At 38.5% G+C, this 16218-nt stretch overlaps 2 protein-coding genes across 3 annotated transcripts in view; one reads left to right on the top strand and one right to left on the bottom strand.

Moving 5' to 3' along the window:
* The window catches only part of WDR64 (WD repeat domain 64), a 66737-nt gene extending 66312 nt beyond the window's left edge, over nt 1-425 (bottom strand). The window contains exon 1 of one of the 2 annotated variants that reach the window (XM_053938652.1): nt 336-425. The gene's annotated coding sequence lies outside the window, so the exon portion shown is untranslated. The remainder of the gene's footprint in view (nt 1-335) is intronic. The other variant, XM_053938653.1, reaches the window with a different exon arrangement.
* On the top strand, nt 8-15687 carry OPN3 (opsin 3). Its single transcript, XM_053938656.1, has 4 exons — nt 8-415; nt 11042-11361; nt 12282-12533; nt 15098-15687. The coding sequence occupies exons 1-4, from the start codon at nt 64-66 to the stop codon at nt 15365-15367; spliced, it is 1194 nt and encodes a 397-aa protein (XP_053794631.1). The 5' UTR covers nt 8-63; the 3' UTR covers nt 15368-15687.
* Nucleotides 15688-16218: the final 531 nt, after the last annotated feature.

Here is a 16218-nt window from a genome sequence, read left to right as displayed (position 1 = left end):
GCGTTGGTGTGCGATGAGGCCGGGAGCGAGCCGGGAGGCTTAACCCTGCTCCGGCCGGGAGCTATGCCCGCGGGGAACGGCACGGGCACCTCCAGCCGCCCGGCGCCCGCGGCGCCCGAGCAGGAGGTGCCGGGCGATCGGCCCCTCTTCAGCGCCGGTACCTACGAGCTGCTGGCGCTGCTGGTCGCAACCATCGGCATGCTGGGCTTGTGCAACAACTTGCTGGTACTGGTGCTCTACTACAAGTTCAAGCGGCTCCGCACGCCCACCAACCTCTTCCTCGTCAACATCAGCCTCAGCGACCTGCTGGTGTCCGTCTTCGGCGTGAGCCTTACCTTTATGTCCTGCTTGAGGAGCCGCTGGGTGTGGGACGCCGCCGGCTGCGTCTGGGACGGCTTTAGCAGCAGCCTCTTCGGTGGGTGCTGGGGCCGCGGGCGCCGCCTGTCCCTCCTTGTCCTGCTGGGTCCCTCCTCGCCAGCTTGTACCGGCGGTACCGCGCCCCGTCCCCGCTTCCCAACCGCCCCAACCGCTCCCTGCCAGCCCCAGCCGCTCCATCCCCGCTGCCCCAACCGCCTCATCCCTGCCGCTCTCGCGGGGCAGTCCGGCCCGGGGGGTTCAGTCGCCGCCCTGGCGAAGGGGTTGGGGGGCGCGGGGGTAGAGTCGACGCTTTTTGGTAAAAAAAGAGCGACAGTGCTGGAGAAAACGACCCGAAGCAAAAAAAGAAATTATTCGAGAATCAGTTTTTCGACCTCCTGCCTTTGCCTGTGTAAGGTGTAATAGGACAGTTAGAGAAAAGAGCAGCAGCGCTGTTAGAAGAGGTCTCGAGTTAACCAAGTGATGTGCAGAATTCATGAGCATAGACCACTGCATTTTATAGGAAGTGTTGCAGTCTGTGGATAAGGAGCATGTATAACTCTGGGTGTAGGGTCAGCAGTGTTCCACCTCTGTGGAACAGGTGGAAAGCTGCTCCCCAGCAGCCTTCTCAGTGTTGCGACTTGCCTGTTTATAAAGCTACACAGTGTGTGGCAGTGCCTTGAATTTCCTTATCCATATGTGAAATTCGGGTACCATCTTTCAGTCATAACAGTGTCACGGTTGGGCTTTGGGAAACCACTGAAATTTTAGCACTGCAGAAGGAGTACTTACACTACTTCTATTTTCAAAACCTTTAAGCTCTTGACTGCTTTCCTTCCTGAAATTAATATATACCCTTTGCAGAAGTCTGCAGAAGAATAGGTAGCAGTCCAGCTATGTAAATGCAACCTCTTAAGATGAATATTGCTTTTTCTTTACCAGTAAAGGATGCTGCAAAAGAAGAAACTCGTGTTTCTAATGGTAATAGTAAATGTTTAGCTAGCCAGTTATGAAATCTAAAGCTCATGTTAGATACTTCTTCTGGAAGAGGTGTATAAATTAGAGGTGGATCACAGTGCACCCACTGGACATATATACACTGAAAACTGACTCTCAGATGACACAGTAAAGTCTTCAATAAGCTTTGTAGCTTTCCTGCATACATAACCTTTGTTTCATATGGCTCTGTGGTCATTATGTATGTTCAAAGGTGCGTGGTTGCTCGTACTGGTTTGACTCCTGCTGCATAGTGCAGCAAAAATTTTATGTCTTGAAAGTTTTGATGGTTAATTAATTAATTAATTAACTATTAATTAATTAATAGTCAATTATTTGTGCAGTGTTTGGTACCAGATAATTTCTGCAGTGCACAGACCTCAGACATTTGTGTGGCTGTTGGTATCATAGAGCACCTCGATGGCATAAGGTTGTCTCCATCACTCAGCCTGTTCAAATTCTTGAGAAACTCAAGTACTTGTCTGCCAAACAGATGCTGCCAGACAACTGAATGTTAATCTTACACAGGGGATGTAAAGTACAGTTCTGTTCCTACCTTTATCTTTTATATATTATACTTATTATTTCTGATGGAGGCATTTTCCATATAGGTTCAAAAAATAAGATACATAGTTAGGGTAAAAAAACAGACTCTATTAATCTCGTACCATCTTCTGAAATAATAGAAATAGAAACAATGAGGTATATAAATCGGCAAGGAAATTGCTTGATCACATGTGACTTTTAATTTATTTATTTTGAGGTATGCTACATAATTTGTTACTATAAATATATTTAGTGTTGATGCTTTCCTGCATTCCTCTATTTAAGAATTTTTTTCCCAAAGAAATGTAGGCAAATTCATGCACCTTATCTAGAGAGTAGTCAAGTTAGCATCTATGGTTTGTAAAATTACATCTTCCTGTGGTTGGTCATGCTATGTTCCTCTTCCATAATGTGCTTCATCGGGAAGATTTTTTTTTTAATTACTATTATTATTGGAAAAGTGTGTGTTTGTGTGTAGTTGATCATATGTAAATGATCAACTTAATGTTCAGGAATGATGCCTTAGTTTACTTTTTTCAGCTGCCATGTAAAGCAATAGAAAATATTTAACTTGGCTATCATAGTTGAATGCTAATTTGATAAAGTGATGTCTAATTTTAACCTCCACAGCATTGTTTTCACATTCTCATCTGGAAATAGGAGGATTGTTCTTTCCTGTTTTTGAAAAGTGGTTCCCTATCTGCATAGGAAAGCAGGGCCATGACAATGCTGAGGAAAAAAAAATTACAAATGATGCCCCGCAGGTAGCATCATACTCTGTTTGCCATCTGGATTATCGCTACCATGGCTTCTGTGTTCATTTTGTAACGTGTTTATAGAAAAAATAGTAATTTTAAAGTATTTTGTTTGTTCCTGTTTGGTGATGTTTTGTTGTTGTTTTGGATTAGGTATATTGGTTGGGTTTTTTGCATTTTTTTTTGTTTTGGTTTGTTTTTTTCCTTTTTGTGTTTTCTTTTTTTTTTTTTTTGGGGGGGGGGGATTTTTTGGTGGGTTTTTTTCCCTGATTTTTATTTGGGTGGGATCTGTTTGTTTGTTTTTGTGTTTTGTTTTGTTTTTTTTTTTTTTTTTTTTTGCCTGGTAATGGTGAAGACACTGATTTAAGATTTCATTTAGAGTAACCAGGTATTATATTTATAAATACACTTCTGTATATAGCAGCCCAAGTCATCTCCTATCTTGAGGTGATGGTGTAGGGAAAGTAATGTAATTGAAGTCTTACATGTGTATTACTTACAAGTGTTTCTGAAAATATAACACTCTCCCCAGAAACTTCTGGGAATACAAAGTACATTCGTTGATCAGAAGACATACAAAATTGACAGCTTTGAAAAGTTAAATTCTTATTAACTAAGCAGAGTACTTACAGCTTTGCAGTGTTCAATTGCTCAGGAAGCCACAATGACACAATAAAGATGTTTCTAGAATAAAGTCGGGGTAGCTCTGATACCATGGATATGGATATGGAATGTATTAAACCATAAGGATCGTGTGAAGTTACTTTAGTGGTGTGGATATGCCTTGGGGTTGGACCCAGTCTGGCTCATTTTAGATGAGATGACCAAAACCTCTTTATTTACAACTTTGTGATTTCATTCTTGGATATGATCTTGGACATTGCTATGTGAGCTTTCTGTGCCAGCCTTTCAGGCCTGAAGGCTGTTCAGTTTTACTTTCCATCCTTATGCATCTTTTTTAATCAGAAGAACAGCCCCTAAGACCCAATACGTGGTGTAAGTTGTTCTCTGCATGTATTGACTTATAAATGAGAGGTTCCCCTGATAGTAAACAAGTTTGGGACAAATGATTAAATCTGCTTTTTTTTTTTTGGTTTTTTTTTTGTGTTTTTTTTTTTGTTGTTGTTTGTTTGTTTTGTTTTTTGTTGTCTTGCTTTTTGTTAAATAGAATTTTCACTTTAAATTCAGAGATAATGCTCAACCAATTTTAAAAATCAGATTCTTCCTAATTTCTGTAGTTAATCAGGGATCACATTGAAAAACATGATTCAGCAGCTTTATTTTAAATTTTCAGGTGCTGTTACAAGGTTTTTCCTCATACTGTTTTGAAAGCCGAGATCAAGTTATTTCTGTGTTCCTCTTAAGGATTTCAATATTATTAAATACATAGGTGGCATTTGTGCTTAAAATAAACTGGTAGCATCTGTATTTTCAGAAGCCTTCATTACAGAATAATGACAATTATTATTATTAAAATAAAGACAACTTCTTTTCCCCCTCACAGGTATGAGGGCACTCTCTATACTTCTAATAATTTTTCATTGAAGAACTGAGCATTTTCTTTGTAAGTGCTTCTCATTTTTCCAGCCAGTTGGAGGTGTGGTAAGATCCGGAACTTAGACACTGTAAGCAGATCACAGTCTGAAACTTTTAAGTTGAGAAGATGGCAGCATAACTAGAGATTGTCTGTCTAGGAATAAATATCTGGTTTTTGTGTTCCTCACAATAGTCTACTTCTGCATTATCATAACTTTGTCTTGAGACAAGCCCATGTAGGAACATCTGCTCTTGATTTGCACTGCACAGCTAAGAGACTGATGTTTGTGCTACTGCCTATGTTTTCTGTGACTTGAGAGATTTTCATTGAGCCTTTAGAAGGTGCAGAGACCTGCTTGCTACAGTGCAGAACTGATCATTTTGACTACTGAACATCTGTCCTTGTCACACAAATAAGAGTCCCTATTTTCTTTTACTCGTTAGAGTCTGAAGTCAATATACAGTTTAGGTACATGTCTTCATAGCAGAGGCCGCAAGAAGGGATTTTTTTCTCTACTACAAAGCCACTCCTAGCACCTCTTATATTAGTGTAGGGAAAATGACATAAATGATTACCTGACAAGTCTTAGTCTAAGCTTTCCTGACGCAGTTGTCTGTTTTAGACACTAATCCCCACTTAATTTTGTTTCACTGAATTCTAGTGTTTGTTACAGGTGGTGTATCCTGGTGATATGATAGTTGTGCATCAATTAAGTGATGTATTTATATCATGGGGGTCACCTTTCTATGGAGGGGTGCAGTCAGCTCTATGCAGGCCCTACTGCATCTGCCACCCTCTCTTTATGTAAAATGCTTCTAACTCTTTCCCTGTCTGTAGTCAACCAAGCTGTAAGTAGTAGAGATCTGTGTGATCTCTTTATCTGTTTTAGCAGTACAGCTGATATATGGGAGGTGTGCTATCACTGACAGCATAGCTTTTTGATTTCTAGAGAAGACCGTATGATTTCCCACATGATTTCTAGAGAAGACCCCTGACAGCTAAACATACCCAAAAGTCTTGGTTAGCAAACATAGATAATTTCTTTCTTCAGATAAGAGGGTAATTGTGAAATACATGGTCAGGGTGTCATGATCTTTGTGTTTATCTGCTGGGCTCTTACAGATATTTAAGGGTTTTTTTTTTTTTTTTTAATTACAGTGACTGTCAAAACTTGATGTGCATGAGAGAAATTTGTGTACTGCTCACCCCCAGGCAGTGGGTGTCTACTTTAATACTTTCTGTACATTGAAATAGGCCCTGAGGGTTTTGAGGTAAGCTAGTCTTATCACGTGGAGCATACACACATAACCCCTCAAGCATAAATCACTTCTGCTAAAAGTAATGGTAGCTAAACCATTGGCCAGTACTGGTGTTCTAACACCTTCTAAGTATAAATGTGCAATGGAAGAAAGGAGTGGAAAAACTGGTTAATAACAGGAATGATCTTGAGGAACAGGCACCAAAACTCTTTATCTGAGGCAGTCTCTTGATAGAAGATTGTGTAGTCAGGGTGTACTCTGGGGTAGGCTTTGTATCATAAAACCTTGTTTGCAAGTGAAAGGCTACTGTTACTGAAATGTGATTAGAGACCTCGGGCTTCCCTAACTGCAAGCTGGTTTTGTAAGGGTAAACAAACACTGCCAGCTTTTAATGTCAAATTAATTTAAAGTATTATGTCCCTTCCGGACAACTTACCATTGGTATGCAGCAGCTAGATCTCAATGAGCTACTAAATCAAGGTTGATATCTGGGTGTATATTCCATTCCAGTAATGTGAACTAGAGGATGGGAAAAACTGTAAGAATTTTACAGACTCTACTCTTCTGTGAAAAGCTACTGTGTGTACAGCTGAGGTTCTTTTATTTGTTTCAAGGTAAGGCTATACCACCACACCCACCAAATACTGAAGTAAGGATTAATTGCTTGAGTGTGTCTTGTGGACCTGGCTTCAGTTGCAGCCTGTTCATCTAAGACTCTTCCCTGCACAGTGACAGTGATGTCCTGCGCCACTCTCTTGCATTACCCATGTATGTTATATGCACTAATTTAATCTCACTAAAAGCATTTTCAATTGTTACTCAGCAGATAGTTTTAGGAACTTGTGTTACAAATAGCTGGAGGCTCAAATCAGCATGCTTTCAGCTTTAGTTTTTTTTTTTTTTTTCCCAGACTAAGTTAATCACTTGGAATATTGAATCTGGAAGAGGTGATTTATTTCACCGTAATTTTATAGGACAGCTACATATAAAATATATTTGATGTATGTTATGTCTAAGAGAAGTGATTTTTCACCTACCTAGATTTGAATGCAGATGTTGAAATTACGTGTAAAATTAGAAGTGATACATAGCTGGTGCCTAAATTGTATTGTAATGCCTAATTGCTGAATTCAGATAGACTGGTTATATATTTTGTAGTACAAAACTAGAGAGTGCAACAACACCTTTTCTTGCCATGGACAGGAAATTGCTTCTACTCAATTGCTGTTGTCTAGCCTTTCAGATGTGGAAGGGGAGAGGAGGAATTGCAGAAGGATGGCTTTCTTCTGTGATTAGGCATGCAAAATAGTCATTCAGCACTTGAATGTAGGGCAAGGATTAATTGATATACAAAATAATATGCCTTTTTGTCATAGTTGAGATGGACATTATACAAAGCAACACACTCCATTTTCAGAAGGCTTCAAACTTTATTGTAGCATGCATGCTTTTTTTTTTTATACATTCTTACAAAACTCGTAAGTTTACACTTTACTCATTGGTCACAAAGGACAAACAAAGTGCTTATTGGAATAGACAGTTGCAGGTTTCTCTTATTTATCCTTCTTTCTTTCTTGGTTTTTATGTCAATGACCTTGGTAGAAAATCCTTTCAAGGGTAAGCATGGATCCTCTTATCAAACTTCTCTCTGGCTCACAGAAGTCGCTGTAAAACCTCTTCCACACCCTTTGACAGAAGCCATGGTCTGTCTCAGAAATTAATCTTACTTGCTGCAGTTGCTCTGTAGAGATGGTCAGACTATGGGAATGTTTGTTATCACCTCTGACCAAATTATAGGCCATGCTTGGGGCAGGGGCTCAATATGAAAATAAGGTGTATCTTGCTTGGAGAGGGCAGAAGCTGTTGTGATTGTTCAAACTCATTGAAAGTAACACTTCAGTTATGAAGGCACTGCAATATGTTTCTTCTAATTAAGGATTATAAAGTCAGAATATACACATTGTATGGTATAATGCAGTACAGCTTAGCTGTGTTTTGCAGTCTTCTCTGTAATGACCTACACTATGCAGATTGAAGTATTTAATGATGTATCCATAACTGCCTCCTGGAAAAGCCCAGAATACAGAAGAGATAATTAGCACATATGATACATAATAAAATCTACACTGAATGCAGTATTTCAGTAGGAAAACAATACAAAATGGCAAAAATGAGAATTTTCTTCATAAACATGCAAATAACAAAAAGTAGCTTGTCGCTGCTCCCTGATTCTGTGTGGCTGGCTGCTGGAGAAGAAGAGGAGTTGCAACATAGAAATTGCAAACTAGTGCCTTAAACAAGAAAACACTTCAGTTTTGCTACATTTATCTGCAGCTTCAATGGGAATGACCCCATTTGTGCTAGGGTAATTGCCCAGGCTTAAATCAGAGCTAAAACTAGTGGCAGTTCCTAAACACAAAGAGTGTTTATGTTTATAATCAGCATATACAGACAGGGGTATTATCTGAAATGGAAATCTTATATCAGACATGCAGTCTCTGTAAACACTGGACAGTAAAGTCTTTCTGAAAGAGTTAGAAAATCTTAGAGTAGAAATTGCTGGTAGAGTAAATAAACTCAGAATCTTGGGTCTTAGCCTTGATCAAAATATGTAGATCTCCAGTACCTCAAGAAGAATAACAGAATTTGTTTCAGATAAAAGGTAGAAATTGGTTTGAAATGTGTATTTTTGCTAAGAGGAGGCTAATAGCCAAACAATAACCATAATGGCTTTCTGTAATAGATTTGGTTTTTTAATCAGCATGCACTTCATCCTATTAAAATATGCAACTCAGGCTAATTTCCAGAAGAGCTCCTGTGGAGGAGTGGGAGCAGGGAGGAAAGTAAAATTCAGCGCTTTCCTTTGCACTAGACTACAGAAACTGAATGAAACATAGAAAATGGAGCCATAGGCATGCATAAATCATACACATCTTGTGCTGCATTTCCTACCTCAGTATCTGTGTGCTAACAGACACTCCTTGAATACCAACAGAACAGGGATTTGCATTTTGGTGCATACTATCCAACAGGCTGTCCAAGGTCCCATTTACAGTTCAGGGAGGAAAATTCAAGTATGTCTTTGAAGAGCAGTGGTTTTATACTGAAAGGGGCTTGATAGAACATTTTTCAAATGTCCACATACTGATTTTTAGAGATACTGAGCATTCAATGACTTCCTTGAGAATGTCAAGGACTTAGGAATTTACTGCTTGTGAACATCCGAACTTTCAGCCAAGCATGTGTGCTTTTGATTACTATATCATGGCTAGAATTCAGCACTCATAAAAGGGATGGGGAAGTATTAAGACCACACAGGGACATTAGTCATTGAATACCCTTCAATGAAGGAAGGTGGTAAGGAGCAAAAGGTTAATTTAGGTATTCTGACTCATCATCCTGAGGAGCTGTTCTTTTTCTCCACTGATCAGACAAAGCTGCAGTGCACTATATAATCAAACAGAGCCTTTAATTGAGTGATGTGATTTTTCTCCATAAACATGTCTGTGGATGACTATCATGACTGTCAGGTAAACTTTTGTAATTCCTAATCTTTGGGTAAGAGAAATGGAAGGGGAACTTGTTGCCTTACCTTGTGTTCAAGAAGTAGACTGCATTTGATTGAATAAAGCACTTACCTGAGCCAGCGTAAGTGTAGAATAGTACCTATGAAATCCTGTAGTTATTTTCTAATGCCTACAATATTTTGCTTAGGTACATATTGTGCAATGTATTTTCTGCATGTTAGGTCACAAAAAAAGGCATGAAGGACTTTTCAGCTTTTCAACTTCATTTTAAAAAAGCCCGAAAAAACCCAACAACAAACCCAGCCTTAGGTCTTTGGAAACCTTCTTGTCCATATTTGCTAGTCCAATTTCAAGCTTTGAAAGTGAAATTCTACAGCAATATTTATACAAGGAAAAAAAACCTACAAAACTAAATGTGAAGGGTTACTGCATGGCCAACAATGTCTACATCTTTTTGTGATGAAGGTTTAAAGATAACTAGAAAAAAAGCACATTAAAAATTTATTTCATTTTAAAGAGATCTATGAAAGAGCGTGGCACATTTTCTATTAGAGTGGAAATCCTTTTAATCAAGAAAGATTTCTAAGCTCACCTCTTATAAAAAGGGAATAGTTTAATAGCTACAGCATAAAGTAACTTTCTTAGAATCCTAAAGGATATCCTACTGTGAGATACTTGGTTAATAATAAACTGCTTTTGCTGTTGAATACCTTTACAGATAGGCTATGTATTGCTCTAGATTTTGTTATTCTTAGTTGCCTTCCTAAAATCCATGTTGCTGGTCCTTCTGTGCTGTTGTTAATTTATCTTCCAGAAATGTTTATCATTTTCCAAAGTGAGATCAGGTTCTTGCTGAGTATAAAATGGTTCTCTCTTTGGTAGTGAAATCTGCACAATTAACCTTCTTAGAGCTTATGGCATATATGAATGTACTTGGAGAAATTAAGTGCTGTGCATATGCCTGAAAAAATACTTGTGCTTTGTATTAGATAAAATCTATACAGATTTAGACACAGATATATGTATAATCTCACAGAATGCTGTGAAATACACCCTTTTGTTGTTTAAGAGCCTATGTTTATGAACTTGATGACTGAATCATAACAGATTTCAGATGTCTGGCAGTTGCCTGATGGGCAATTTGGTTTTTGATCGTCAAGTGTTAACAGACCATTGAAGTAGAAATCCTTATATTCTAATCAAGACAGAAATGCCTTGGCTTCATGAAATTTTAAAAGTGTCTGGATAGGGTAATACTGAGAGCTGAAGATAACGTGTGATTTCTGTCATAACATGTTAATAATTGTGTACTGGATTTGAGGTGGACAGAAAAGGAAAATCGTGCATAAATAAACAAGGACTGATATTTTTATGAAAGTGGCAAGATAGGAAAGGACACTCAAAATAACTGAATGTCTTTCAGATGGGACACTTTCAGCAATGTAATGCTTTGCCTTCCTGGTTCTTCTTGGAATGCAAACACTTCCAGGATATCTTGAAATAAATTGGAATTTGTTCACAGTAAAGGTGCACATCTCTGCTTTCAGTTGCTGAAGGCTTTCTTTAATTTCGGTCTCAACTCTCAATTCACTAAGTTTTGAAAAGATCTTTTATTGCTGATTATCTCTGTTTTATATGATAGCTTTTTCTTTTAAAAAGCCTAAACAGCCAAAGGAAACCACAAACCCCAAAAGAACACATAACAACAAGAAACCCTACAACAACTATCAGCAGGAAAACCCCCAAACCTTGGACCATGATACCTCACTGAATGAAGTAATGTTTAGGAAGAGGTGTTGGCTTAGTCTCTTCTTTCCTTGTCCTACTTCTCAGCCATTGTACATCCTGGACCAGATGTCAGTGTCCTACTCTGAGTAGTTTGAAGTTGGTGATTCTGTTTGGCTTAGTAGGTAGTGAGCAATGCACAAAAAAATCTTAGTGGTATTAGATTCATAATGCAATCTAGGTAATTTTGAGTTAACCTGCTAGCAAAGGAAACATTTATCAAGAGGAGTGCAGTCCAGTTTACAGTATTTGTGAATAATTTAATTGATTTTTTTTTTTCAGGAATTGTTTCAATTATGACTCTCACTGCTCTTGCCTATGAACGCTACATTCGGGTGGTCCATGCAAAAGTGATTGACTTCTCTTGGTCTTGGCGCGCTATCACGTACATCTGGCTGTACTCACTGGCCTGGACTGGAGCACCTCTTTTGGGCTGGAACAGATACACACTGGAAATTCATGGATTAGGTTGCTCAGTGGACTGGAAGTCAAAAGACCCCAATGATACCTCGTTTGTGCTCCTTTTTTTCCTTGGCTGTCTAGTAGCACCTGTTGGGATCATGGCCTATTGCTATGGCCATATTCTGCATGCAGTAAGAATGGTAAGTTAGTTCAAATAAGACTTCCCTTAAAGTAATGTTATCAATGAAAAATGTTGAAGATATATATTAAGGTTGGATCCAAGCCAAATTTGCACTCTCACTTCCCTTTTAAACTTTTGAATGTTTGTTGATGAATGTTCATCTATGTCAGGTAGCACTAGATAGGTTGTAGGATTGGGAGAGAACCAGTCTAGAGCTACCGAGGTCTATTTGTTGTGTGGTTTTACTGGGAGGAAGTAAATGGGAATGGCTTATGCTTACTAATCCACATCAGATCCTCACCTGAAAATTCAGTCCAAATCCTTAGTATGAGAAATGGACCCACTCAAGTTTATGGTCAACAGTATTGGCAGAATGGATAATTTGTGGAGTATCTTCATGTTCATGTCCCATGTTTTCCTTATTTTATGACTTAGGTAACATGGGGACCTGCTGTCTAGTGTTCTGCTTTAGAGATTTCATGATTGTAGGGTAACATACTATGTGACAAAGCAGTACAGAGAAATCTATGAATTTTTTTTTCTCTAAAGATTTTTTCCATGTATCTACAGGACTGTCTAACAAGTCAGACAAAGGACCACTAATGTAAACTGAATTTGCTTATGCAATAGCTGAGGGCAAGTTATTTTTCTAAAGTACTTATAACTGCAGCATGCTTTGTTACATCTCTGGATTTGTTGCTTTCTAGTAGATTAGCTATTCTATTTTTTCTCAGCTGGTATTTTTACACTTAAGGTAGGGGATAAAATCTAAGAAACATGATGCAAGCTTCCAGAAGAATTGTGGTTTAAAAGATAAGGTGTATGGTGTTTGTGCCTTAAACTAAGAGAGTGAGTCAGTTACTTACAAATAAATGTAAAACTATTCAGGTTCAAGTAAAACATAAAGCTATTTTATTTTACGATTTTTTTTCTCTACAGCTTCGTTGTGTAGAAGATTTCCAGACAGTTCAAGTGATCAAACTTCTAAGATATGAAAAGAAGGTGGCTAAAATGTGTTTTTTGATGATCTCTACATTCCTTATTTGTTGGATGCCCTATGCAGTGGTCTCCCTCTTGATAACATATGGCTACAGCAACCTTGTAACTCCAACAGTAGCTATCATCCCATCTTTCTTTGCCAAGTCAAGTACTGCTTATAACCCAGTTATCTATATCTTCATGAGTAGAAAGGTAGGTACACTAAAGGTTTTCTTGTTTGAATTATTAGTAGCCAGTATCACACTTGTGAAGTGTAGGTCTGATATGCTTTAATCTGAAAAAAAAATTAAAATTTCAACAGCTAGGATAAATGGTAACAATCTAGAAGAAATAAAATCCCTGATTGCTTAAATCCCTGGTGCTTAAATACCACCAGATCATAAATTTAATTTGCTTATATGTGGATTCAAACATTTAACTCACAAAAGGGACAGAAAAGAGTGTCAGAATTTAAATTTCTAGTTTTGACAGTTTATCTGTGAAATGGATTGCTACTAGAAGACCTCATCTGAATCACTCCCTTACCACAGCAGAATTCCATCAGAGGAAGTTCAGAATAATCCATGTCTATTTTTTAAGAATAAAACCACTTGCCTCTGACTTCTGTGTTATAGCAACACAAGGACTGATACTGGAAGTGTACCATGCATATTCTGAAACTTCTGAAATCAAGATTGTATAAAGATATCTGGAGTTTAAAAGAATCCCTTGACGAAGGGTAAAAACCCATGAGTGATTGCTGGAGGGGTTTTCCTGAGTTTTCCTTACCTTTAAACCCATTATAGAGATGGAATTTTCTGTGATTTCCTACACTGGCTTGCAGTTGCCAGGCAGCAGCCTGGGCCAGCCAGCAGCCTGTGGGGATGAGGAGGCCAAGTCAGTGGGTCCGATCAGCCAAGCGGGCAGCCAAGCAGAGGCTAAGTGCAGCTCAGGTCAGGACCCAGGGCAAGGGGGAGCTTAAATGCTTTCCTGAGTAAAAGCAAGAGGCTTCCAATGTGGCATCTTGTTCTTCCCCCACAGCTCATTTCACAGCAGGCTGATCCACAGTTACACAATATCAGAGTTATCCTGGATACTGGAAGCTAACAACAGTCACGTTCAAAAAGGCTTTTTCAACAGAGTGACTTTTTAAATACACTGGCACTGACTCTGTACCTAGTTGTCAGGCTGAGAATCTTTTCTGAAAAACATTTTGTGGGTTCTGATACCCAGCAGCAAATCAAACTTGTACCAGGTATAATGCCAGTGAAGACACAGCCAGGATAAGTATCAACCATCTGAACACGCTAATTGGAGATGCATTGTGAAGTTTCTTCTCTTGCCCCTGATTCCAGATTAGGACCAAAATTATAGTATTTTTGCTTAATGTTTTTTGATTATTTTACCCTCAAAAGGAATCCTAAAACAAGTTCTCTATAATAGCCTTCCTTTATCTGAACTCATTCTGATATCCTTGTACAGTCTAACTTCTTTGCTGCTCTGAGGTAGACCATTACCTCTGAAGTTGTCAAGGCTTTCCCATTACCATTCTTTCTCTGAGGTTATCCTTCTATGAGATCTTGTAATTAGCTAGGTTCCTTTCCCAACAGGACAGACCTATTGCCTTCTCTGTGTCAGAGTAGGATTAATTTTCCACAACAAAACCTTGTTCTAGCTTGGCATGTCAGATTACTTCTTGCATGATATCTGGGAAAACAGAGGCACTGGCCATGCAGGATAATACAGACTAATCCTTAACACAGCTAAAAGGAAGGCTGTTAAAAAGAGATGTCCTACCCCCTTTTCAGAGAAAAGATGCACCTGCTCCCAGATGTTTGTTGTGTTTGGGATTTTTGTTCTTTTTGTTTTGTGGTTTTTTGGTATTTTGGTTGGTTGATCGAAGTCTTCTTCATACATTTCAGGAAATTATTGTTACAGGTTATTAAGCAAAGGGGAAGTTGCCCTCTTATTTCTTGTAGAACCAGGGTTCTTCCCCAAAGGATCATGTTTGAACTTTAAATGTGTGCAGACATGGAGCTACTGAATGAATGCATCTTTAACTCTCATACCTGGGTCTTTGTTTTATTAAAGGGGAGACCATAACTAGAGAATTAATACAGTGCTACTACTCAAATTTCCATTCTGTGTGCTGGTGTGAGCTTTCACTGAATACCTCACATTATTTAGACACACAGTAGAACAGACTTCCTGTGTCACAGGTAGCTGCTGGTTATCTAAAAGACTTCTGTTCCATCCATATTCAATGGGAACACTTGACTTCTGTGTTACTAACCATTGAAATTTCATTTTACATCTATGACGTTAAATGCTTTTATTAAAATTCCAGACCCTGGAGTTACTTAAAAGGAAGAAAACATGCCTTTGTATCCTCTTCCTCCCCTTGTTCCTGCCCTCTGTATCCTCCTGTGAAGTGTTTGTGAGAATATTCTTTCCCTGTTGGATCTAATGTGTGATTTTTGCATATGGAAACAAAACCTATAGCACACTTTGGAACCTAGTCCTCTTGTCTTTCGCTTGTAGCTGGTAAAATATTCAGTTGCATTTCAGTGCCCTCTGTTGGCTTAGTGATCCTGTTCAGATGTAGAGAAAAAAAGTACCCACTACAAAGGCAGCATGTTTTGTTACTGAAACTAACTCAGAAGATATGCAGAAGTCTCTTATTTTGAGTCATTTACTGTACTGTGCCCTCCAGTTGCTTGTAGGTGACAGTGAATGTTTAGGAAGCTGAACATAATTCTGTTTATTCTCTCTTGCAGTTTCGACGCTGCCTTTTGCAACTCCTGTGCTTTCGCCTGATGAGGTTCCAGAGGACAATGAAAGAGACACCAGCAACAGGGAGTGACAAACCAATACGACCCATAGTTATGTCTCAGAAAGCAGGGGACAGGCCAAAGAAGAAAGTGACTTTCAGCTCTTCATCTGTCATTTTTATTATCACCAGTGATGACACTGAGCAAATAGATGACAGCAGTAAACACAATGAGACAAAAGTAAATGCCATCCAAGTAAAGCCATTGCAGGGATGAGCTGAAGACACATGAGAATTAGAATTTCAGCCACTAGACTGTTGAGGCTGGAGACTTGTTTCAGTGGCAGTGTCTGGGGGCTGCCAAAGGAAACCACATTCTTAAGCTGTGAAATACTGAAGGGATTCAGCCTCAGAAGCTCTCCAAGTAGTTCATTTTTGGTCACAGTATGGAAATCTCTGCTAAAATTGTTGATGGATGTCATTACTCGGAATTTCCTTAAAGCATATTTTAGGATTGCCATTCAGAACTTTTGGTATTTTAATGTTTTGTGTATATTGAGCCTTCAGTGAATAATTAAATGGATCTTATTTATATAATTTTGTTCTCAGAGAAATATTTTTTCCCCACCAACAAGGATGTGATCTGATATTGTAGCTTGTTGGATACAGCTTGAAGGGAAGTAGTAAGACCTGAGAAAACAATAGTATTTCAGTGTTTCAGTTGGCCTTTCTAAAGATCAAATAGAGCATTTGTAAAGAGAAATTACCCACTGTTCAGATTTATGAAAGTAAAATTTGAGTAATTAACAGTAAGTGTGTGATTCTTTATTAGTTGATAAAGAATTTACCACATATTTACCACACTGACAATCATGTAACAATATATGAAAACTGAACACTAGAGGTTGTGGTCAATTTCTTATTATAGGTGCTCTGTTTGAAGTGCATTGAAATGAGCTGAAACTTCATGACATGATTTTCATTGAAATAGCGAGATTTCATTTCCTTTCATGAAAGGAAATGAAACAAAAAATCAACAAATGAAGTTAAGGGAGAAGACAAAGAAAGGAAATATAAGGAAGTGAAATGAAATTGAAAAAAAATGAAAATTCTTAGGAGAAGGTAATT

This window comes from Vidua chalybeata, chromosome 3 (genome assembly GCF_026979565.1).
Source record: "Vidua chalybeata isolate OUT-0048 chromosome 3, bVidCha1 merged haplotype, whole genome shotgun sequence".
NCBI lineage: Eukaryota > Metazoa > Chordata > Aves > Passeriformes > Viduidae > Vidua > Vidua chalybeata.
The sequence above is the reverse complement of the archived record's forward strand: the minus strand, read 5'-3'. Positions and strand labels throughout refer to the sequence as shown.

Excerpts from the sequence above, each read along its gene's own strand:
- OPN3 (XM_053938656.1), top strand. The coding sequence starts at position 64 with ATGCCCGCGGGGAACGGCACGGGCACCTCCAGCCGCCCGGCGCCCGCG. Across the intron at positions 416-11,041 it reads CTTTAGCAGCAGCCTCTTCG|GAATTGTTTCAATTATGACT; the intron begins GTGGGTGCTGGG and ends TTTTTTTTTCAG. Across the intron at positions 12,534-15,097 it reads ATATCTTCATGAGTAGAAAG|TTTCGACGCTGCCTTTTGCA; the intron begins GTAGGTACACTA and ends TCTCTCTTGCAG.